This window comes from Caloenas nicobarica, chromosome 19 (assembly GCF_036013445.1).
Source record: "Caloenas nicobarica isolate bCalNic1 chromosome 19, bCalNic1.hap1, whole genome shotgun sequence".
In the NCBI taxonomy this organism is placed as follows: domain Eukaryota; kingdom Metazoa; phylum Chordata; class Aves; order Columbiformes; family Columbidae; genus Caloenas; species Caloenas nicobarica.
The window spans coordinates 8940536-8964023 of NC_088263.1; the positions used below are offsets into that span (position 1 = coordinate 8940536).

The 23488-nt window shown below is 51.5% G+C and overlaps 1 protein-coding gene across 2 annotated transcripts in view; it reads left to right on the top strand.

The window, feature by feature from the left end:
• Nucleotides 1-8582: 8582 nt before the first annotated feature.
• The window catches only part of OLFM1 (olfactomedin 1), a 30709-nt gene continuing 15803 nt past the window's right edge, over nt 8583-23488 (top strand). Inside the window, exons 1-2 of one of the 2 annotated variants that reach the window (XM_065648469.1) lie at nt 8583-9031; nt 20958-21107. In XM_065648469.1, the coding sequence (XP_065504541.1) occupies nt 8966-9031; nt 20958-21107 (216 nt within the window). In that variant the 5' untranslated portion in view covers nt 8583-8965. Of the gene's footprint in view, nt 9032-18618; nt 19154-20957; nt 21108-23488 lie in introns of those variants that run through there. The other variant, XM_065648468.1, reaches the window with a different exon arrangement.

Consider the following 23488-nt stretch of genomic DNA (forward strand, 5'->3'; position numbering starts at 1 on the left):
AAGGCAGGAGTAGGCCAAAAACTAAAGAAAATCTATTTAAAAATTCATAGGTTTTGCCTCTTCCAATAGCTTGAATGGGATTTCAGTGGGTGCCACTTTCTGTGGTCCCTGTGAGTGCTGGGTTCTGCACGTCGGTGCTCGCCGTGCACAAACTCTTCCCTTTCATCCTTTCATCTTCTTGCCTCTCTCTTATTTCTAAGTATGCAAATACATCAGAGGAGCGTTTCAAACTCCTGGCTACAAATAGATCTGAAGGGCCTTTGAGCTCTTGAGAGGCTCCTGCCTTATTCTAAAAAAGAAAAAGAATGTATGGATGCTGCGTGTTCCCTCTGCTGCACCTCCCGGCCGGATCCAGCGTGAGGTCCAGTCCTGGCTCCCCTTTCCATCCTTCCCTGAGGTAAGTTTGGCTCCATCTCATGCAGGGGTTTTGGGGAAAAAAGCACAGGGTTGATGAGCTGAGTGAGCAGAGGGAATGTGGGGCTTTAATTTTAAAACACTGAGCGTGAGTCATAATTCTCAAGAAAAGGAGCTAAAAAAAAAAAAAAAATATGCGCCAGCTGGGATGCTCGGTGGTTTTGAAAATCTCTGATTGGCTCTGATTGAAGCATTGAACTGCAGCGCGTCTGCTGGAAAATCTTGAATGAAGGTGCCGAGGCCCTGATTTGGCTGAGCACACCCAGCTTTGTGTGACGGGGGATTTGGTGCCATTGCGGGACAAATCCAAAGCAGCAGAGCTGGCTGGAGGAAACTCTCCAAAAATACAAGTGATTCCCGTTATACCCGATATTGCATTTTTTTTCTGCATTTAACAGCTTGGCCAACTTTTGTTAGGTTACTTCATTGCCATTAATTGCTCTGCTTTAGATGCTGGAAAATCGAAGCCCAGGGGGAATTTGGGCTGTTCCCTGGGACTTGCTCACCTTTGCACGCTCCTTCTCTCCCCGCAGCTGAAACTCCTATTTATTGCACTCTGGTTACTTTAAAAATGCTAAGTGCTCCGAAGGAGACTCCAGTTCAGATTCGATCCCCAGGCTGACTTGTAGTGTACAGTTTAATAAGGCTGGTTTATGTATGCCATACCCTAAATCTAAAGGTCAAGGGGTTTGGTGGCCATAAATATTCAGTCTGCACAGACTCCTTTTAAATATTTATGAAGGTGCTTCCAAAGCTGCAGGAGAATGTTATAATAGTATTATAGGAAAAAAAAAAAAACCTTCTGTACCTAAAAGCTCAGCATGAGCCATTTTCATATATTATGCATCACTAAGTGCTGTTTATGGCTGTACTTGGCAGCATCCGTACTGGATTATGGCAGAGTGCGTGAATTTGGGGCTGTGCGGAGCCCGGGGTGCTGGAGGGAATTATCCCATTGTATCTGTTCTCTTAATGAAGTACCAAGCTCTAGTTTGTGCCAGCTGAATGGTGGGCATGGGCACGTGGTTACTCTGCTGTTTATTCTCTCCTGATATTTTGCTGAGAAGCGCTGAGCACCATCAGCATCAGCTGCAGGAAAACATGCCCTGGCTTTCCCAGGGCCATTCATTTCGGTCACAGCTGTGTCCCGCTGCAGCCTCAAAGAGCTCGGCTGATTCTGGGGAAATTGTCTGAAAACAAGAACGGGTGGGTTGGATGCGATCGGCGGGATGGAGCCGGAGCTGGGGTCACACGTCACCCCCGCCGTGCCGGGTTTGCCCCCGTGCGATGCGATTGCCGCTGGAACGGGAAACTGGTCTCTGTGGATCAAACTGGGGGAGCACAGGGTGAGCCAGGAGGGAGGTCAGCAAAGCTGAACTCGCTTGTAGACTTTAATCAGCTTCTAATTAAAACGGAGATGGGCTTTTGTGCCTGTGCAGAGCAGCACAGCTCAGCCTGATACATCTTCCCAGGTGCAGCTGGAGAGTGGCCTTGTTACCCTTATCTCTTTAATTTTCAGAATATCACCCTTATCTCTCTAATTTTCCGAAGTGCTTACGGTGTAGGGGAAAGTGCTATGTCAGCATGGTTTCCCAGGGCTCATGAACTTGTATCGTGATCTTAATCTCCCACGTGAAGTCGTTTTGTGCAGAGTGAGGGGAAGCCAACTGGGTTTTCCCACACTGCATTGAAATTGGCCCCCGAGCTCTAACGAAATAGCAGGATGATGGACAAGCAAACGGATGCACAGCGTGCAGCAGCATGCATACAGAGCGGAATGTCATAGGCTTCATTTCCTTAGGAAATCAGGTTTAAAATTAAGGCTAATCAGAGTTAAAAAACACTGCAGTTACCCTAGACCAAATTATACTATAATGTACTCGGTATATTACATTTTCAAAAGCAAAGCAGCATCTGCTCCATAAAATGAAATGTGTGTGTCACCATATGTAGGCAGCATAATGTGGACTCAAATTAAATAAAAACATTTCAGGGTATATGGTCCAATATGCAATCTGGGCCCTGGGAAATGCTGAGATTTACTCTAAAGTTCTTACCAGTTGGCTAAAACGCTGAACCCAAAACACTGCAAACTTGTTTTTTTAGCAACATAAGCTGTTGTCTGCACTTCCTTCCCTATGAGCCAGTATTACTTCTGAAAATTCAGGAATGTATTTTCTTTTAATATTTCTTTTTTAATGCTCCGGTTTGGGTGGAGGGGTTTTTTTGCGTCTGAGGCTTTTTGCATCTTTCCAGCAGTTGCAAAATGTCTGAGAGGGCAGAACCCCAAACAGTAGCAAATACTGTTTTCCATCTAATAGCTGCCCTCCAGAAATACCATGGAAACTCTTGGAGAGCACACCAAAGCCCCATCAACCAGTCCAATAGCCTGTTAACTGTCTATCACAAATAAAAAGAAAGAGGTAAGCTCTTCAAAATTATTCTCACCTTTTCCAACTATTTTTTGACCGCTGAAATCTCTCCCAGGCAAGGGGCTTCTCAAGCAAGGATGCACGATTCGGTGCTATTTTAACAGAGATCAGGCTGCTGAACTGCACAAGGCAATTTTCCCTGTGTGACTGGGGCTCGTTGAGTCTTTGCTGTTGGTCGTTATCCTTCTTGACCCCATTTGTTGATAGGAAAAAGTGGTTTAAAGCGTGGACTCCCTCCAGGTGACAAACACCAGGAATATGCTGAAGGTTTTGCCTGCTTGGGCAGTGGCTGAGTTTTGTTACCGTGAAGCATTGATCCTTGTGTGAGCTCAGGGCTGTTGGGAAGCTTGCAAGCCCTTGAAAATCTGCTAATGTGGATTTTGTTTTCTTTCTAAGAGAATATATCAAGTGCAAAAAAACCCACTTTAAAGTGCCAGGAAGGAAGGTGATGTTTGCACAGGAGCAAAAATTCTGCCCTTCTGCATCAGGTTTGCCTGGCACGGGGTTTTGATTCTCTTGCTCAGGTCCTTGAATTATTTGGATAAGGAAGAAGCTGGGAAAGGCAGCATTCTACTCTTTAGAAGCTGGAAAACAAAATTTCCAGCTGTGGAGCTTGGACTGAAGCATTTGACGAGGGGAAAAATACAACCGTACCAGAAAGCAAAGGAAAACACAATGCTGCTCTTGGACCTAGCTGTGCAACCATCTGGAAATTTTGGATACACTGGTAAAGACTCTGGGAAGTCACTAGGACACAAAGGCAAAATACCTGTGTGCTGTTTGCACCGGGAAAAGGGAACTCCAGACAAATGACGGGGAGAAGACTGTAACAAATCTGTTCCTGCCTGGGGCACTGCGGTTGACAGCAGACGTTGCCTTGGGGTTGTCTGAGAATTCGTGCGGCAATGGGGAAAGAACTCGGCATCTCCCAGAAATCGGAGGCGCGTAGCTGGATGTCACTGAGACTGGATGTCACTGATGCTGCTGTCTCACACATCCACCCACCGGCCCGTCCTCTTCACCTCTGCCAGCCCTGTGCTGATTCCGTGCACCAAACAGAGAGATGAGCTGCAAAAGTTATAAAAAAAGTCAATCTGAATGAGGTTTGTTTTCTCTCTTGCCATTAGGTCTGTCTTTTCTAATTCCCCCCCTACTATTTGTCTTCTTCACCTCCCCGTTTCTTCAGCTGCTGTGTTATTTCTTCTCTCTGGTGGAAAAGGCTGGTTTTTACCATTCCTCACGCACGCTACTGGTGTCTGACCTGCTCTCGCTTGGTCTCCCTGAAGCATCAGCGGATGAATTGAAGTCTGGTGGTGTCTGCTCCTCAAGCCACTTCTGAGCAGGAAGGTGAAGAGCTGCAAAGAATGAGAGATATTTTCTTAGAAAAAAAAAAAAAAGTATGCCATGTTTTCAGATGTGTGCGTGTATCTTGCTTTTCATTCTTATCTCGTCTGTCCTTTGGGTGTGTTTTGGACCCCCGGTGCTGAGACAGCGGGTGAAAATGGATGGGAAGTGGCTTTGCCTGACCCCACATCAACAGCTCAAGAGATCAGGTCCTCAGAGAAGGAGGTAAATTCGTGAAATTTGCCTGAAATCAGCTGGAATTGGCCTTAGGTGTTCCTGGAGCCTCCGTAGCTTGGGACCAAATGCAAAACCCATCAACGTGACTGGGGAGGCATTTAAGGGCCAGGTATTGAAGACGTGTTCAGCTGGGGCACAGAGCAAAGCAAAGAGCAGGCTCAGGTGTGGGGGCAATTTGGAAAATTCAGATGAAGTCTCCATGCGTGCATTGGCCAAACGCACTGTATCAATTTGGTGTCTCTGTTGTGAGCGGATACAGCTGCAAATAAGATGTTTCTGGATGTAAACAGTACATAGGCTCATGCCAGATCACTTTTCAAGATGGGAAAAAAAATAAACAGCCTGTAAATACTTTTGACCCTGGGGCAACAGAACCATATATCCTGTCAAGGTATGTGGCTTTTACTGTTCCATGACAATTTGCTTCGCTGTTCATGAAAAAATATGTTGGTGCTGTTACCTTGGCAACTGCCGCATCACGTTATGGTGATGCTCTGCCCGAGGTACATGGAGCCCTGGCTTAAAGCAGCACGTACGGCTTCGTGGTGCCTTTCCCGCTGGAAAGGGAGCAGGGCTGAGCCCGGCCCCTCGCCAGGGATGCTGCAGAAGTTGGTAAGGAAAGGGGAGGAAGTGAGTTAATTTAGATTTACTGTTTGGACCACAGCACTGCCTGATCATGGCCCACAGCCACTTTGGACTATGCACTGCGTAAACTCGCGAGAAAAGGGAGGTGTTTTCCAAAAGTGTTTTCTCTTTGTAAGGGGAGGAAAGGGACATTAAGTGACCATGGGCAGGCTGGATCTACAGCTTTGCTCAGGTGTCTCCACCCTTCCTGTCCATATTAACATCTTCTACTAGACTGGGCCAATTTTCCGAGAAAGACCAGAGTTTGCCACCTTTCGGGTTGACGCCAGTAAAAACCAGCAATGGAAAAACTCACTCCCAGTATCTGTAGCTGGGATCCTGAGGCAATTCCGAAGAGAAGAGGAAAAACTATTGCACAAGCAGCCACGGTGCTGGAAGAAAGCGTCCTGCGTTCATCATCATCCGTCTGCATGAAATGGGTTATTCAGGAGAATCACACAGCCCGGGGCTGCTGAAAGTCTCCTGCTTCTTTATCCAAATGATCGCAAGTGGAAGATCTCTCCTCTTCCATCGAGTTTGCTTTCTTTTGTCCTCTGAGCGTATCGGGGCTGCCAGAGCTGACTTGAACCTCACGGCTCTTCCCAACACCCGCCCTGGCTCCTGTGCTTTGGGCTGGGAGAGTCCCCCTCGGTGCGGGGCATCCCTGGACATCCCAGCAGGGAGAAATTAGGCAGTATCAGTATGACTATATGCTGCTTGGGGGGACCAGACAGGGAACCCATTTCCCACGAAGGAATTTGCTTTCCCATGGTTTTCTGCAGGAGGGACCCATTGCAGGGAGCAGCAAACAGCAGGGCTGGGCTTAAGGAGCATTTCGATATCTGTGTCTTCGGTGCACGGTCACCCTGCTACGCCCGACACTAAAATATCAGGGGAAAGCGCGCAAAAAAAGACGGTAAGCTGTTTTCACTGATTTCATACAAAAGGCAGGACAATTGAGTGTGAAAATAGGTCTTTGGGAAAAAAAGTGTCTGAAATGTGCTTTTCTGTAGGTAACAAAGCACTGTGAAGCTATTTTCACCGCGCCTGGAAGAGCTTTCATCTCAGAGAGGAGGAAAAGAGCAGGACCCCGGAGCAAGAGGCGCTTGGCTCCGGGATTTCAGGTAAGAGGGGATGGCAGAGCTGGGAAAGCTCCAGCCAGGGACACCGTCAACCTGCTTTTTGAGGAGAAAATGAAGAGTTTTGTTCTTTAAATCCACATCCTAGTGAAGGGCAGAGAGAACTGGGCCATGTGAATTAAGGGCCACCAGCTGGCCCTGTGCAGGGCAAGCAATGCATGGGGCAATTTTTTTTTTTTTCCCTTTTATTTCTCTTGCTTTCTGTGATTTACATCCTGGGAGTGGAGCTCCGTGGTACAGGGCTCTTCCCTGGAGGAAGAACTGTACAAGGGCTCAAGTTCAATAACAAGGTCCTTGATATTAATTAAGAAAGACTTCAAAAGATGAATAAATTAAAGCAAATTGCAGAGCTGATGCTTTTGTCATTTACCCAGGTGCAACCTGTGAATATTACCATGAAGGTCAATGAAGCCAGATGTGTATAAAAGCAAAGGAGGGGGAGAAAAGAGATCCTGCTTTTGGGAATATGCTGTTGATGACTAGGAAAAGGTGCTATTTCTGGTACCACTGTGGAAAACACGGGGAGTTTCTTCTGTTCTGAGGTCCGTGACACCCAAACTGAAATCACCTTCCATGGTCCCAGCAACTTAAGGTGCAGCTGATCTCAGCATTGGAAATTTTTGCGCGAAATAAGCTCTCATTGCTAATTTTCTGCACCTCTCAAATCTGTGTTAAGCCCTGGGAGCTCCAGCTGCACCTGGGCCCTCCCGTGGAGCATCCTGAGCTGCATCAACCACGTGCTGCCTTGTGTCACAGGGTTCAGAGGAAGCTGCTCAGCTGGGTTTTGAAGGCACTTTAAACCGTGCTCCCAGCAGAGAAATACAGCCACATGTAGCTTGCTAGTCCTCCCTCCTTCCCCTTATTTTTGGGAAAATTTTTTGTCCGACTGCAGTCCCTGCCGGGGAGAAGGTAACACCCGCGGTCAAACGAACAAACCACCCCACACACCAGAGGTGGCCGTGTTCAGCCCCTGTCGCACCACTGATGCTTTTGGCCTTGTTGCGCAGCTCTTGATAAAGTCAAAGGGAGCGTAATGCTTTTTAAAGGTCCTCAGCTTTTATGGGCTATAAAGCGTTGACCTTAAAGGGAGGTGCTGAGGGAAGTATATTAAAGATAGATGTATGTGGGATAGGCAGACATGCCAGCTTTCCTACAGCTGCTCTCTGGACTGTCTTTTTCTAAGATCTTTTTGAACTGATGTGTTGGTTACCTTCCTAGGGAAGAGCCGCCTGAAGCTGCAGGTGCTGTTGAAACCCACGCTCGGGAGGTCCGGGGCAGCCTTCCCCTGGACATTTGCTGATGGCAACACACAGAAATCTTTTTTTCCCGTTTGTTCTCAGCCATTTGTCCCCACGGAGCCTCAGCCTGGGGTCGCCGTGCTGCAAATTTCCTGGTTTCTGCTGAATGTTGTGCTCTGGGATCCCAGGACTTGGCAAAGGCCCTGGGGTCAGCTCGTCACTACAGACATCCCATCTCCTGCTCCAGTACAAACCAGTACCAGACGACTTCAGAAGAAACCTTTTGCAATGAGCAATCGAGGGGGGAAATCCTCTTGTGGAGCCTCTGCTAATTGTGAGCACGTGGCAAGCTATTTCTATTAAATCATTCAGTAATCATTAAGAGAAGATCTGCATTACATTTCTCCCCTCTGGAAAAGGCAGATGACGCTATTCACCTGCGTTGCCAGGTACTAGGAAACTTCATAGTATTTACAAGGTCCTGAGAAAACGGTGGTTTGGGAAGCATCCGAGGAGTGTGTGTGAGAGAGGAATGAGGGTAAATCGTCCCCGTGGATTTGGGAGGAGAAGGGCACAGTGTGGGGTGGGCAGTGCCCGCAGCCCCCCAGCAGGGCCCCCAGAGCAGCAGCAGCACCCTGGCAGGGTGCTGGGAGCGGGTGCGAGGGCGAATGCCCCGCAGAGCCGGGTTTATCACCGACCTCCTGCCGCCTTCCATCCTTTTGAGCCTGAGCCTTGCAGTGGATGTTGCTCAGAGCCCTGGGTTTGGGAAGGCATCTTTGCTTGGAGGTTGGTATTTTGCAGGGGAGATTAAATACCTCTGACCCCCCGCAGCACCCCTGGAAAGTGGGGGGCAGCCGAGCAGGTCCTTGAGCTGCCCGGGGGGAGGGAAGGGGTTAACCCCCAGCCCTGGCCAAACCAGCATCCCCTGCCCCGCACCGCCGCTCCCGAGGCTGCTTTTCCCCGGCTCCCTTTGCCGTCTTTAGTTAAATTTCCCCCGCCTTAGTTGATGTCACATCCTGTTCCACAGCCATCCCCTGCTAGTAGCCAGCCCTACCAATTCCCTTTTTTTTTTTTTTTTTTTTTTTTTTTTTAATCCCTGTCCTCTCCCCATCACCCCCCCCTTTTTCAAGGCAAACTTTTGGCAATAGCAGAGATAATCATTTCGTGCTCCGTTGAATTTCTCCTCGCAAATGTCTTTTGATCAAGGGAGCCATTAAAAAAAAAAAAAAAAATTGCCAGAGAGCCAGCACCGAGAGCAGAGGAGAGAAACTGGGATCCCAATAAATATGCAAAGTGAAGGCTCTGCTGAGCAGATTTCTTGCATTGCTTCCTGGGGGTGCTGAGAGCCGCCCGGAGAATTATTCTGATTTTTTTTTTTTTTTAATTGCGTTTTCTTGTCTCTTTTTTTTTTATTATTTTAATTAAAAGAATAAGAACAATAAAGGACTGAGGAGGCAGCGAGGCGCTCGGTGATCGGCACAGGGAGGCTCGCCCGGAGGTGATCTGCATGCAAGGTGCCTAGAACTGGGTGCGAGACATGCAACCGGCAAGCAAGCTCCTGACCCTCTGCTTCCTCATCCTGATGGGCACAGAACTCACCCAAGTAGGTTTCTCTCTTGCTTTCCCCCCACCACCAATCCCCCCCCTTTTCTCTCCCTTTCTCCCCAACGCCATTTTCTATTAAACCTCGAGAGCACAAAAGAAAACTGGAGTAGGAAGCTGCAGCTTTGTGCCCCCCATCCCAGGGCACCCCCCCTTTGCTCAGCCCACGCTGCAGGTGGATCCTCCGGGCCTTGGGGGGAGAGCAGGTTGGGGGGGGGCTCAGGAGATCAGACCCCAGAACTGGGGGACAAGGGGCTGCCCCGGTGTGGTCCCCCCAGGAGGGTTTGGGGGGGGACACCCCACCTGCCCGCCCCACTTGTGGAGAAAGTTGCGATGTGGGGCTGGGGGTGCTGGGGGGCAGCGGGACCCTGGCTGGGGCTCAGCGAAGTTCGGGGCTCCCTGTCCCAGGTCCCCGCAGGGACGCGACGTGCGAGTGCGGTGGCGGGTCCCTCCTCGTCGCCCCCCTCCACACCAGCTCCTCATTTGGGGGTAGCTTTGCTGATTTTAGGTGACATTTAAATGTCTCTTGATGTTTCCATCCGTGACAGGCTTGTGGGAGAGACGAGCATCTTATTTATCTCCCTCTCCCCCTTCTACTTTTTTTTTTTTTACTGGATTTTAATGCTTGCAGTGACTGTTCTGGCCCCTGGACTGAGTGAGTAGTGGGGCTGGGGTGAGGAAAGGAGGCACACAAAAGCCATCTCTTGCAAGTGGAACTAAAACTCCATTTGACTTCTTTAAGAAAATTGGGGAGAGGCAGGAAGGGAGGTTGTCTTTTGCTTTTTGGGGTTTTTTTTTGTTTTTTGTTTTTTTTTTCCCCAGCCACTGAGGAAAGGAAGAAAAGTAATTGCAAGAGGATGTTCTAGATTGTGGGGTTAATTGTGATGCTGCCTGGAAGAAAAAAAAAAAAAAAAGAAAGAAAAAGAAGCTATAAATAGGAGAGAAATGGAGGCTTCTTAGTGTAGGAGCAATTAGCAGCTGGGCTCTCATCCTGGATGCTTTATGTAGATTATTTTTTTCCTTTCTCCTGCTGATAATGGTCTCTCCTGTCACTGCCCTATTGCTGAAGTTTCAGTAGCTGAAGCCTTTTGGCTTTGCACCCTCAGAGTATTTCTGCCGCCCCCAGCAAGAAATGGCTAAAGAGCTGCCTTAATTGCATGGAGCCCTCTGGAGAAGGGATGAGAAGGTAGTAATTGGGGGTGGGGGGGAAGCAAAGAAATCCAAGAGCTGTGTGGATGAGGAGTGGTGGGAAGGGACCAGAGCTGCGAGTGAGTGCCCAGGAGAAGCCCATTGTGTGAGGATGCTGGGGGAAGGCGCATGCGCCGCGCTGGACAAAGCAGCAGCGGCCGCCAGCATTGCTTGGGAATCAGCAAAAAGGGGCTCCTGGCCGCGCAGCGGCCCCACGGCCAGCCCGCGGCTGTGGCAGCGTCATGGTGAAGCAGCCTGGTGGGGCTGACTGTCACCCCCCTGTCCCTCCAGCCTCCCCTCCTGCCCAGCCCCCCGGATTGCACCCATGGCCTGGGGACGCGTCCCCTTTCCCAGGGCTGTCACCGTCCCCATCGGCCTTGTCAGCCTCCATCGCTCTGCATTGGTGGGATTTTTCAAGGACACCGAGTTACCACCTCTTGTGCCAAGGATGCTGCTGTGCTTGGCTACTTTTCCTGTTTTCTTTTTTTTTTTTTTTTTTTTTTTTTTTTTTTTTGGTGAATGCAGCACTCCAACTTTTCGCCCAACTTTAAATCGAGGTGGGGATGGGGCATCGAATCTGCTCTGAACACTGCAGGCTGACTTTGGCAGAGTTACCTCCCAGCCCGTCCCTGCCCACTGACCCCAGGTTGGGAGCCCCTGCTAAAGCCCTGGCTTTGCTGAGCTGCCTTCAGCTAGAGCTGGTGTCTGCTTTGCAGTGTTTACCTGGGTTTTGGTGCCTGCAGGTATCCGAGTCCTGCCAGCCATGCAGAGCTCTCCCGCCGGCGTGCCTGCTGCCTCGCTTGGCACTGCAGAGCCCTTTCAGAGTTGTAGCATCTCGTTTCGGCAGCACAGCTGCCAGATGCGATCCCCAAATACGCCTTTCAGCCCAGACACTGCCCAGCTCAGTGTCTTCCGTGTTTAATTCAGTGCCGGATTCACATCTCCATCACACGTGTAGAGTCTCTCCCATCCCCTACAGAGATCCCGTGCTGGGAAAGGAGGGATCGAGGTTCAAGGGAGAGAGGTTGCTGATTTAGGCAGCTTTCCCTGGTGATGCTGAAGCTACTGCCGTCCCCTCCTTTCCTTCCCTGCAGTGACACTGCCAGGCCAGCGCACGAGAAAAGGAGAAATGGGGAGAGGGGCGGCTGTGAAATGGGGCTGCAGGGGGTGAGCACGTGGCTCTTCTTCCAGCTGGGAGCTGGGAAAGCTCTTCTGGTGGAGGTGAGGGAGTTGTCTTCAAGGTGTTGGTACTGCAGCATCCTCTGATGGGCCCCTTTTTGGGGGAACGGGTGCTGGTGCCCGGCTGGGGGCACAGGGGTGACACGCACACTGTGGGCTGCACCCCCACGCTTGGTCGGGGCTTTGAAACCCGCCAAAGGTGGATGGCAGTTTTACCTGTGAGAAAGGAGGGGGAGCTGCCCCTACATGCCCCCCAACATCCCAGTTCTTTGCAGATTTCCCTCGATTCCCCCAAAGTGCCCCGAGGTGGGGGCTGCAGGAGCCCCAGCCCCAAAGCCAGACCTGCACCAGGCTCTGGGATTCCTCCGAACTGCCAAAGGTTTTCTGATTTGCTTTGTGCCTTGCCTTGGCTCTCCACAGGTCGGTGATCAAAACCCGAAATGACAAATGTGTCGGCTGAGTGGAACGGGCTGGTTTTGGGGTGCAGCGGGGGCAGCACCCTTGCTCTGGCTCTACATGCAGCTGGGGGCTGAGGGCTTCCCAGGCAAAGCACGGGGCTTTCTCGCCTTGTCGTGTTCTGGGTGAGACCCAGGACGGCTCCTCTGCAGCTGTGGAGGAGCAGAGCCAACTTCTGCTCTCTAAGGATCTGCCTGTCACGTGCAGAAAGATGGTGCTGCCAGAAGGGCAGAGGATTTGGGCTGCTGTAGTAAAGCCAGGGGTGTCGGCAGAGGGGGTCTTGGATGCTATCTGTTTGTCCATCTGTCCGACCTGCCCTTTTGTCATGCTTGGTGCTTGCTGGTGAGCTGCTGGGATATTACCAGTGAAAACCTCTTTGCTTTCCTCGAAGTTTCCCAGGCGCGGAGCAGGGCAGCTGCTGCTGGGACATCCACTTACCCAGTAATCATTGGAACCACCCGGGAAGAAATACCTTGCTGGAGCAGGCAGTTATCAAACATTTAGGGCTTCTAAAAGAAATAAATAAAAATTCCATTGATTTTCCTGAAAAAGCACATCGGGTCCCTCTCAGGGCTGTTTTCAGAGGAGCACTCCCCTGCCCCCGGCAGCATCCAGTCTGGCTGTGCTGGTCCCCTCCATCCATGGCGATGTTCCCAGTGCCCCGTTTGCCGGCCGGGCTCTTCCCTCCCTTGTCAGGGAGAAACTCGTAGGATTAAGCTGCAAATCCGCAGCCTGTAACAGGAGGCAGCTGCCTCATCTCATAAGCCAATTTGTGTCTCATTTCACTAACTTCAGCTTTAACCAATAAAAAAGAAAGGTAATTTTCAGCCCTGGGTCTTATTTATTACTCAGGTTATCAGGCCTTGTAATCAGTATTAGCATCACTGCGTAAAGTAATACAAAACTAATTACTATCTGAGTGAGTTAGACAGATGAAGGCTGTAGACTGCGGTGACAGTGGAAAAAGCTAATTCTCGAGTTATGAGTGGTAAGTGTTGGCTTTGCTGTGGCGAAGCTGTGAACAAAAAGGAACATAGCAGGAACAGGAACACTCGAGGAGTCTCAGGAGGAGCCTCAGTTGGGCTCTTTGGAAGACCCAGGTGGGCAGGGAGATACCTGAGAGGTGGAATCAGTCAAGCAAGTCCCCCAAAAAGCAGATGAGGCACTTGGGGAAACTGAGGCACAGAGCCTGAGATGTGTCTTAGCACCAGCAAATCCCACTTGTAGGGGAAGAGCACCTCAAAATCTTGATTTTTTTTTTTTTTTTTTCCTTCTTTCGTAGACTGTAGCCATTGCTTGCCACTGCCCTCCCAGAGCCAAGCCCAGGACCCCGCTCTCAGCCTCCAGGCTGGTTTTTGTCCTGGGTTTTGGCCCTGGGAACCTTTCTCCCGTGTACAGGACCCAGGTCCTGGCTCCCAGCCTCCAGCATTCAAAACCAGCCAAAACGCAGAAGATCTCCTGGAAGGATAACAGCGGGGGGACGGCTCATGCCAGCCCTCGGTCCAGGAGCGCAGCAGCGAGCGCCCCTGGAGCGATGCCGTGTTTTCTAGCGAGCAACACGCAGAACAAGTGTTTCAGTGTAAAGGCACTTTCTGACTGGAGGCGTGTGCGACTGACCCAGGGAAATACGTCAAAAAAATCATCATCCCCAACCAAAACATCCGAGTAACAGGAAGCCGCTGACACGCCGGCGGAACCTGCGCCGACTTTAATGGGCTCTGGTCTTGCCCAGAGGCTCTGACACGGATTGGCACTCGCTGGTAGAGCAGGAGTTTCATGTCAAGAGCAGCTTTAGCTAAACACAGATTTAGCAGAGTGAAGACCTGCAAAGGGGATTATTCTGTTCTAGTGTAACATAAGAAGCGTGTTCCTTTTGCTGCAGCGTTCCCACGCGCCGTGCAGATGACAAAAGGGAAGGTTGCGGAGCGTTTTGTGCGTGGAAGGAGAGGTCCCAGTGTCTGTAGCTCGGGGTGAACTTTCCAGGGCGTGTTGAGGTGCCTGATCCTGAAACGAGGCCGCTCCTGGAGCTGAGCTCAGCACCAGGCACAGGTGCTTTCACACAAAGTCCCACCAGGAGCTGGCAGTGATCCGCGGCATCGTGGTCGCTGTTTCCAAAGCACTCTGGGGGCTCGAATTGCTGTTTTCTTCCTTCCTTTGCTTTCCCCATCTGTCCATAACGGGAGGGGAAGAGTTTGTTCTGCCTTGGTATGGTGCTGAGGTAACAGGGTGCAGCTCCGAGGCTGAGGCTTGTGTGAGTGATGGTAGCACAGGTAGTGACAAAACCAGCCCAAAGGACAAGGATATTTGGAGGTCAGAGCCAAAAATCAGGGAAACCTGGTACCATTTATTGCTGCGGCAGTCGTGACCTGCTGAGAGACAGATGCCCCATGGCAAATGCAACAGAAGACTGTCGCATGCTCCAGAGGTGATGGGTACAAAGTGTATGTTCCTTAATGAGATGAAGTTGCCCACGCTGCCTTCTGGGCTGGGGGGGGCGTCTCTGCTGCCTGGCACCGTTCACAGCCCCCTGCTGAATACAGGCTGGTGCAGAGGGATTTCGGATACCTCCTGCCACAAGCCCAGGTAATAAGGAATGTGAGGGAAGGGGGTGAACGTTTGCTGAGTTGGGAGAGGGATGAGAAATGTCGTCATTCACTCAGGAACGCGGCAGCAACAGGGACTGGGGCAGCATCGGTCAGGACTCCAGGAGGGATGAAGAGAGGCAGTGGAGGCAGAGAGTCCTCCAGATGCTGGTTCAGAGCCCCTCCATTACCTACAGGAGGGAGATTTGGAGAAAAGTCAGTCTAAGTGTCTAAGGAGGGTTCCTGAAGTGACACAGAGAGGTCCTGCTGGAAAGGACAAGACCTTTCTCACAGCCCCTGGCCAGAGGACATGGCGCGTCTCGCAAGGCTCCAGTGCAGAGAGGAGTCGGAAAGAGCTGGAGTATGGGCTGTCCCAGGCACCGGAGCAATCCCAGGACTGGCCTGAGTGCCCTGGGAAATTCCTGAGCCCTGCGCTCCCCAGGCAGGAGCTGCCGGCCCTCGGAAGGTGCCTGGGGCACTGCCCTCCATCAGCCAGCCAGCTGGACGCGTCCTCCTCGCTGGAGATGTCAGGTGTTAGCTGAGGTGCCTCCAGCATTTACTGAGCCAGCTTGGAGCAACAGCAAGGTTCGAGGCTGTTAAAATACAGGTGTATGTATTTTGAAGCAGATCTCGTCCTCTCACCGTGCATGAAATAGGAGTTCTCTGACTGGGGTCTTCAGACACCATCGCCACCTAAGCTTGGGAGCAACAGAAACTTCAGCATCTCTTCTCTGAACCAGCCAGGAGAGGGAGACAATGACCATCATGTCCTGTGCGCGCACACACAGAGGAGTTGGCCATGTTTGCAAACCTTGACCCTTGTAGGGCTCCTTCAGGCAGACAGTCCCATTTCACATTATCACTTCCCAGCAGCAGAATTTTCCACCAAGTAGCTATTTTGGAAGACCGTATTCTTTGCTTTTATCTATCATTCCTCCTCATTCTCTGCTCAGAATATATGCATGCAAATAGGATCTTTTGTTCCCTAGCAGTTCATCTGTTCCTGCTATTTTCTCGCTGCAGGAGAGGCACCGAGAGGGCACATTTGCACCCCCTGCTCTTGTGGGGAGGGCGACCGTAGCAAATGCATCAGGACAAGACAAACTCAGTGACATCAGGAGGTTTTTTTGCAAGGCAATGCCCTGTGCATTGATCAGGAGAAAGGTGAATTCAATCAGTTCAGCAGAACTGGTACGGAACAGATTTCTTCAGATGTTATAAGGAAAAGTGGCTCTTTTTAAGGATGGATCCTGCTTTGCTCTGGAAAGGCCCCTCAGTGAATGCTCTCAGGTCAAACAGTGTCACCTGAGTCTCCTCCTTCTTGATTTTGCTGGTGTTTCTTCTGGTTTGCTAGAGCATGAATAAGGGCAACATCGTGTCTCCCACATCAAGTTCAGGTCCCTTCTGGTTTTTTGCTGCCTGTGTTTCATTTTGTTGCCATGCTGAGCTTCTGCAAGCGAGAAAATCATTAGGGTAGGGAAGAGGTTTCCATGTTTGCACATCACCCACTTCAAGCACTGAGATGACAGAGGTAATTTTCCTGCTTGATGCCCATGACCCGACACAGCACGAGGTGACCAGCAGCATGTCATTGCACAGCACTGACCGCCGCCTCTTCCCGCTGAATAACCCTTCGTCCCTAAAAAATGGAAATAGCGGCATTTCTGGGAGCCTCTTTCTCATCAGGTCTCTGCTGGGGACCGGCTGATGTGGGCTCAGCTTGTCACGGGCAGCCTGATGTTCTGGGGACAGGCTGTGGCTCTGCCAGCACAGGTCATACCCTACGGGCTCAGGGCCACCCTGCTCCCCATGCAGGTCATTAATGCGTCGAGTGGCTGAACTTTCTGAACAGGTATGGAAGAACAGCCCGTCTTGTGATGTCCCTGCCGTAACTCCCTTTATCTCACCAGCGAAGACTCCCAAAAACGCGCTGCTTTTGGCTATTTCGTAGCCACTGGAAGCAAGAGGAAGGAAGAAAATCACCTGGATTTCTCTTTCCCGTTGTTACAGCCACAGCCCCTGTTTCAGCTGACATGAAGGGTTTTGCTGCAGGGATGTGGAGCAGCTCTCCTGACTGCTGCTGCCTCCCCCCGCCTGCACAGACCCTCTGCGCTGGGTGCTGCGGAAATATTCCCAATAACGGGCCCCCTCCTTAGCAGGGACTTGTGGCTGCTGCTCCTCTCGCTGTCCCTGTCTGCAGAAGCCTTAATCATTGCAAAGCATTTGAAGGGCATATGAATTAAATTTCCTGCGTGCACTGGTAGGAAATGAGTCTTTCGTTAGCCCAGGTGGAATCCGGAGCAAGGCAGAGGAGTGCTTCTTACCCTGCTGAATACCATTTTAAATAACAACGTATCTGTAGGTGTAATTGCCTTTGTATGTGTTTGGAGTAGACAAATAGGAGGGACAAACTTTACTTACAAACTCTGTTTCAAAATGAACATTAAGATGATTTAAGTGCAGCACTCAAGTGTTTTATATGGTATGAAATCAGAGAAGCAATCAGGGTCTCGGCTGCTACAGTGCTGAGCACAACATAAGCACCTGTTAAAGCAGAACGGGCTGAACTGGAACAAAACGAGGAGCTGTGATTCATTCTGAAAGATTGAAGCTGTCTGAGGCCTTTGCCTAATGACCCTGTTCCTACAACCACAGCTGGAACACCTCCTTGGTGCTGACCACCTCCTCAGGCACAACACGGCACGACCTGACGACAGTTGTGCCATGCAAAGGATGCCTGGGCTGGGTGAAACAAATTCCATGGGGTTCATCTGCTTTGGGAACCCTGCGCAGAACAGTGTCACATTTGGAGGGCAGGAGTGTTTTCTTACTGATTTCAGCAGCAGATTGACCTGTCAGTTGGCTGACTTAGCCAGATGAGAGCTGGTCTGGCTGGAGCATGGGGAAAGGGCAGGGGTGATGCTGTTTGAGGGTGCTGGGAAGTGAGGGAAGGGAATGGCATTTCGTGGCTGTAGCCTGTGACATGCACCAGCCGCTGCCTCCCAGCTGCCAGCGTCTGATTCTGCCACCGCCTTGTCGGAGGGACAGGATCCAACCTGGCATCAGCACTCGTACTCAAACTCATCTCTTTTCCTCCACCTGGTGGACTTGCTAAATGTGCTTTCAGTGCTTTAACAGAAAGTCCTCAGCGCTCTCTGCAGAACCAGCTCCACTTGGCTGCCACCTGTCCCTGCTCCCTTTACCCAGAGCAGCAGAGCTGGAGGGTGCTGGGATGATCCCAGGTAGGAGTAAGGTCCTGTTAGGGTTTGCCTCGGAGCTGCACCAGCCACAGAAAGCCAAGAGGTTTTTTTGAATTCTGGAGTGGGATGCTCTGGCAGTGTTGGATGCTGTCCCGTCTCTCGTGTCCGTGCAGCCCTGCCTGCTGGGAATGGGGCAAGAGCAGCGTTGGGGCAAGAGCAGCGTTAGGGCAAGAATGGGGCTGCCAGCTCCAGGGCAGAGTTTCTGGGCATTTTGGTTTAACATAAGTGTATTGCATCCCTCGTGCTGATGGAAAAAGGTTGCAGAATGTGGTGAAGGGACAAGTGGAGATACGGGAGATGCTCTGATGACCCACAGCCTGGGAAGACCGCAGGCTTGGGGACCACCATGTGCCCCCACCTCGGTCCCACACCTCGTGGGTTTGTGCGGGAGTGGCGCAGCCCTGCGTGCGCCGCAGCGGGGAATGCTGCTCCCCAAGCCCCCTGCCTGGCAGCGGCTCCCTCTGTCCCCCGTTCGCCGCGGCCCCTCCGGACCGAGCATCGATCGACCCCGGTCCCGCACGGCGCCCGGCGGTGCCGCCGGCAGCCAGCAGGGGGCGCTGCCCCGCCGCAGCGGGGGGGCCGCCCCCCCGCCCCCTTCTCCTCCCTCCCCAAATCTTTGCCGCCTCCTCCCAAATTCTTTTCCTCTCTCCCCGAATCTTTTCCCCACCTCACCCAATTTGTCCGTCCCCCCAAATCATTTTTTCCTTTTCCCCCATTTTTTTCCCCTCTCCCCAAACTTTACTCTCCCTTCCCCAAAGTCCTTCTTCCCTCTCCCCCTCTCCCCAGATCTTTTCTCCCCAAATCTTTTCTCCTCTCTTCCCCTCCGCTCCCCTTCCTCAAATCTTCCCCCCTCCACCAAAAAAAAAAAAATAAATCCCTCCCTTAAATCTCTCCTCCCCTTCGTTCCTCCCTCCCCAAATCCCTTCTCCCTCCTCTCTGCCCCCCGCCCTCCGCAGTCGCTCCGGCTGGGCGCTCCGCGGCGCTCACGCCCCCCCCGCCCCTCCCTCTTTTTCTCCCTCCCGCCGCGGTCCCGTCCCCGTCTCGCCTCCTGCAGCCGCTCGCTCGGCTCCGGCTGGGGCGCGCCCGGCGGGTGCAGGGGAGGCAGCACCGCTCCGGCACCGGCGACACCGGCACAGGCACCGGCAGCACCATCGCCAGCGCCGGGCAGGGCCGCGGCGGGGCGGCGACGGACGATGGGCCGGCGGCGAGCGGCGGCGGCGGCCGGGCGGCTGGTGCAGCCCGTCCCCAGCGGCATGGAGCCCGGCGCCGGTGCAGAATGAAGGGTGCTTGGCGCTCCCCCCCGCAGACATGTCTGTGCCTTTACTGAAGATTGGAGTCGTCCTCAGCACCATGGCCATGATCACCAACTGGATGTCGCAGACGCTGCCCTCTCTCGTGGGGCTCAACACCACCAAACTCACGGCGGCCACGGGCGGCACCTTGGACCGCAGCACGGGAGTAAGTGCGGGGGGCGGCGGGCGGGGGGGCGCCCGGCTGCCCGGAGCATCCCCGCCTGCCGGAGCGGCTGCGCCCCGCTCCCCTGCGGCCGCCCCGTCCCTCCTCGCCTGGGTCTCCCCTGGGCTGCCTAAATCCCTTCTTGCCCCCCGTGCTCCCGGGAGCTCCCCGGCCGTGTGGCTCCCTCCCTGCCGCCTTCCCGCTCCCGCCGGCAGGCCCTGCAGGAGCCCCCCCGGCTGCAGAGGGAGGCAGAGCCGCCGCCCTTTGGGGTGATGATGGGGGGACATCGCTTGCGAAATGCAAGAGATGGGGGCTGGGCTGGGGGGCGACACGGGTGCCCCCCTGTGTCTTCAGCCAAAGGGTTGCAAAGTTTCCCTCGTCGCTGCTTTGCAGTCGCTGGGTGAAGCAGCTTTGGGACAGCAGGTGCGAGATCTCATTCGCGTCCTCGCCTTTAATCAATAGTCGTTAATGGGGTGCGAAATGCGGTGAAGTTGCGGTGTTATTTTGGTCGTACCGTATGTTTCCTGTCCCTGTTTTGCTGAAGGGCTGAGACGGTGCCTGGTCTTGCCACGTTGGAAATAGCTGAGAAAAACAATCCGTCCGTCCGTCTTGCCTTAGCAGGGAAAAATGGGCACCTTTTGCCTCCAGGCTGTATGCTTGCGCCTTCTGAAACAGCCAACGTATTACAAGCTCTGCAGTTTCAAGACGAGTATTTCATGTAGTGGTTCTGCTGCCTATGAATGAAGCTGAGATTTTTTTTTTTTTCCATGTTACAAGGGATTATGAGACGCATTATTTTTTTTTTCCCCCCGTTGTTTTAGCTAGAGAATCAAATTGTGTGCCTAGCCGTCTCTGTTAGCGCATGTCTGTCAACATGGGTATTTGCAAGGTTATTTGTAATCGATTGAAATAGTGAAGAGAACGTTTCCTTTCTGGTTGGCAAAACAGTGCTACCTTCAAAGCGGTCGGAGGCTGAATTGTAATTAAATGACGTATTTTGCAAAGTGCTGCGAGATCAAAGGAAAATTAAGATCTGAGAGGTTTGGAGAGCATGAGCGGGACTGGGGAACGTGCTGTGTTTGTGGCTGCGCTCCCTTTCCGCGGTCTGTCCTGGAAGCTCAGGCTGAGATGCTGATCATACCCTCTGGACCACATCCCTTCCTTGCTGGTGTGCCTGGCTGGGGCTTTCCCTGCCCAGGACCCCAGAACATTTGCAGGGAAGTGGTTGTCCTGCTGAAGCTCCCCATCTCCAGGAGAGTCTGGCGGAGAAGGGGGGAAAATGTAACTCCCGGTGTACCAGCTCAGAAAAGCTGGTTTTCCTGCTGCTCTGGGAGAGCTCTGCAAATACACCGTGACCGCTGCTCAGCCCTCAGCCAGGACACCTATTCCTCACTGGTAGCTCGGGCACGTCCTCCTCATGGTGCCAAGGAGAAGTCGAGGGGTTTGCAATGACAGCCGGGCAGCGGGTTCCCCACCACGAGCGCTCGGTTCCTTACAGCTCACTACAGCCCTTGCCGCTTCCTGGATTTCTTCATGTCCGTACTTTCCCACTGGCGTTGCCATGTTGCTTCGGCTCTCGCCCCGCTTTTCAGACCCTTTTTTTTTTTTTCCTTTGTCCCCAATCCATATTTTTGCATTGCAAGTGAATTCCACCAGCTGGGCCCTCGGAGGAGCCTCCCTTTGCTTCCAGCACAGCTCCAGTATCCCCCGCATCCCCACGGCTTCCCCCACTCAGCCCCCTTCACCTCCCACCCCCCCGCCAGGCCTCCCCTCATTTACTTAACCCGTCTTTCCCTGTGTTAATTAGGTGTTGCCTACCAACCCAGAGGAAAGCTGGCAGGTCTACAGCTCTGCCCAAGATAGCGAGGGACGTTGTATATGCACAGTGGTGGCACCTCAACAGACGATGTGCTCGCGTGATGCCAGGACAAAGCAGCTGAGACAACTATTAGAAAAGGTAACGGTTGAACCCTTCTGGGAAAGGTGGTTTGGTTTGGCATGTTATTGGGGGGTAAAAACCTGAGCAGGCTGTGCTGAGCCTTGGTTTCCAGGGAAGACGAACCCCTTGGGCCAGCCCTGCTGTGCCGTAGCCGTCCCCATGGGTGTAGTGGGGAATAATCTGCTGCAGTCAGGAGGATAAATCTCTAAGTGTTTGTGAGGCACAGAGGAAAAATGGACCATGGCCTAAGGTCAGGTTAAAACTGCTGAGATCAAAGCAAAAATATTGAACCACATTGCAAAAAAAAAAAAAAAAAAAAGTAATTTACTATTTACTCCTTTTTTCATTATGCTAACACAAGCAGTTTCAAACGATGAGCCTCAACAAGATGAGAGAAGATAGAATTAAAAACCCAAAGCCCCTGCATTCCTAGCCAAGCTGATATTAAAAAGGTCAAATAAAACAGTACAAGCTGTCGACATCAAATAGCACAGAAATGACAGTTAGTGGTTTTCTTTCTAATGCTGACATCCACTTGATTAGTTTTTAATAGTCTGCTGTCCAAAGAGATCAAAGAATCTCATTAGGGAAACATTCCCGATAACAAGAAATTTTCCAGATAATAGATTTCATTGAAGAAATGCTGTTTCGTGTGAAACGGTGCTCTTCTCTTTAAAATAGGAGTGGACTCCTGTGCTTGAGATTTAATTATCCCTCATGCCCTAATGCTATGTTGGCATGTGTTGTGCATGACAAAATAATTTTTATCCTACTGCTTTCGGGAAGTTGATATATTAGTCACTCATAACAATATTAAACCTACACTTAACTCATTTTCCTATGTGATAAGGACAATAAAGCAAGGCAGGAAACATTTAGCCCTAAAACAATCCTTCGGTATGTCAGAGGCTTCTATAAATAATCCCACTCAAGCTTTTATTTCTCTAAGCAATAACAGCAATCGGTCCAACAGCACATTTGTCTGAGAGGCAGCAGGAATTATATCAGCAGCTGACACAGGCGTCCGAGAGCTGTTGTGTTCCCAGAACTACTCGTATGCATTAAACGAGCAGGATCTGACCCAATGCCCTCTGCTAATGGACGGGTGAGTTGGGCATACGAGACCTGGGATAACATCACTTCCCGTGCGGAGGCTGAAAGTGCTCGGTGATTTTTTTTTTTTTTTTTTTTTTTTTCCCCTTCTGCAGCTTTCTGGCTGCCAATGAATAAAGTGAGGGAGGAGCGGAATTTCAAGGCATGTGTTCTGGGGATATGTTACCTGCCTGATAATCCGTCTGCATCTCACTCCTATGCTAACCTATATGAAAACCCCAAAATAAAGAATGGGCTCTTAGTGCCAGACACCTGATCTTGACGAAGGCTGAAATTATAATCCCTGTAGGAAAATGCAATGGCAGAGAGGAGCTTCCAGCTTTCCAGGAAGGATTTCAAACCTGAAAACTCCTTCCCTCATCTGGCATTTTAACTCTAGCTTTGAGATGGGGAAAACTTGCAGCTCCTGATTTCTCTCTGCCAGCAGATGAAGCAGCATAATGTGTCAAAGAGATAGTTGTGTTTAGGTTTTCAAAAGAGGAGACCTGGAATTCACCTATGGAAATAATAAGGTGGTGTTTTTACGGGCGAGGGAGAACCTGTATTTCTCTGTGTGTGTGTGTGTGTGTGTGTGTGTGTACACAAACCAATTACAGCGTCTTCAGTGGAAAATCTCTGCACAGAGGCTTCAGCAGCTGAATGTACTTGGAGGCTCAAAGCTGCCAAGACCCCGTTGACACTCAACACATGGGCACAGGCACAGAAACTGCAGCTCATGCTGCTTGCGAGAGAATCCTGGGCACCCCGTCAGCGTCAAGAGCAGGCGGTGGCGGGGGACGAGGAGCCAGGGCCACCGCACAGCCGGTGCAGCCCTGGCGCGGCACCGAGGTGGCTGAGCTCATCTTTGGCTGGAGCGCACCGAGTCCTTCCAGCCTCTCGTGTGTCAGGTGCTGAGGCCAGGCCTTGGACCGCATTCAAACCAAGGCATCACCTAAATCCTAGTCATAAACAGATTATGTTTTATCTTCAAACGGAGGTTTGTTTTTTTTTTTTTGGACCTGTTATCTGGGAAGGCTTCCTCCTCTGATACTTAAGCCATTTTCCTGCCAATTCTTGTTCTTTGCCAGCACCGATTTCCAGATTAAACAGTTCTTTTTGTTCCTTTGATATTCGCTTTGGGTTGTATATAGGGAGGACAACGACATTTCTTCTCAGGCTTCACTGTGCCTTCTACAGACCTTATATGATGAACTTTTCATGTCCTGGTCCATCAGCTGAGTCCATCTCTTTCCCAGTTCTTCCTCTAGACCATGAAAATCTGCCTCAAGATGCCTCATTGTATTGCT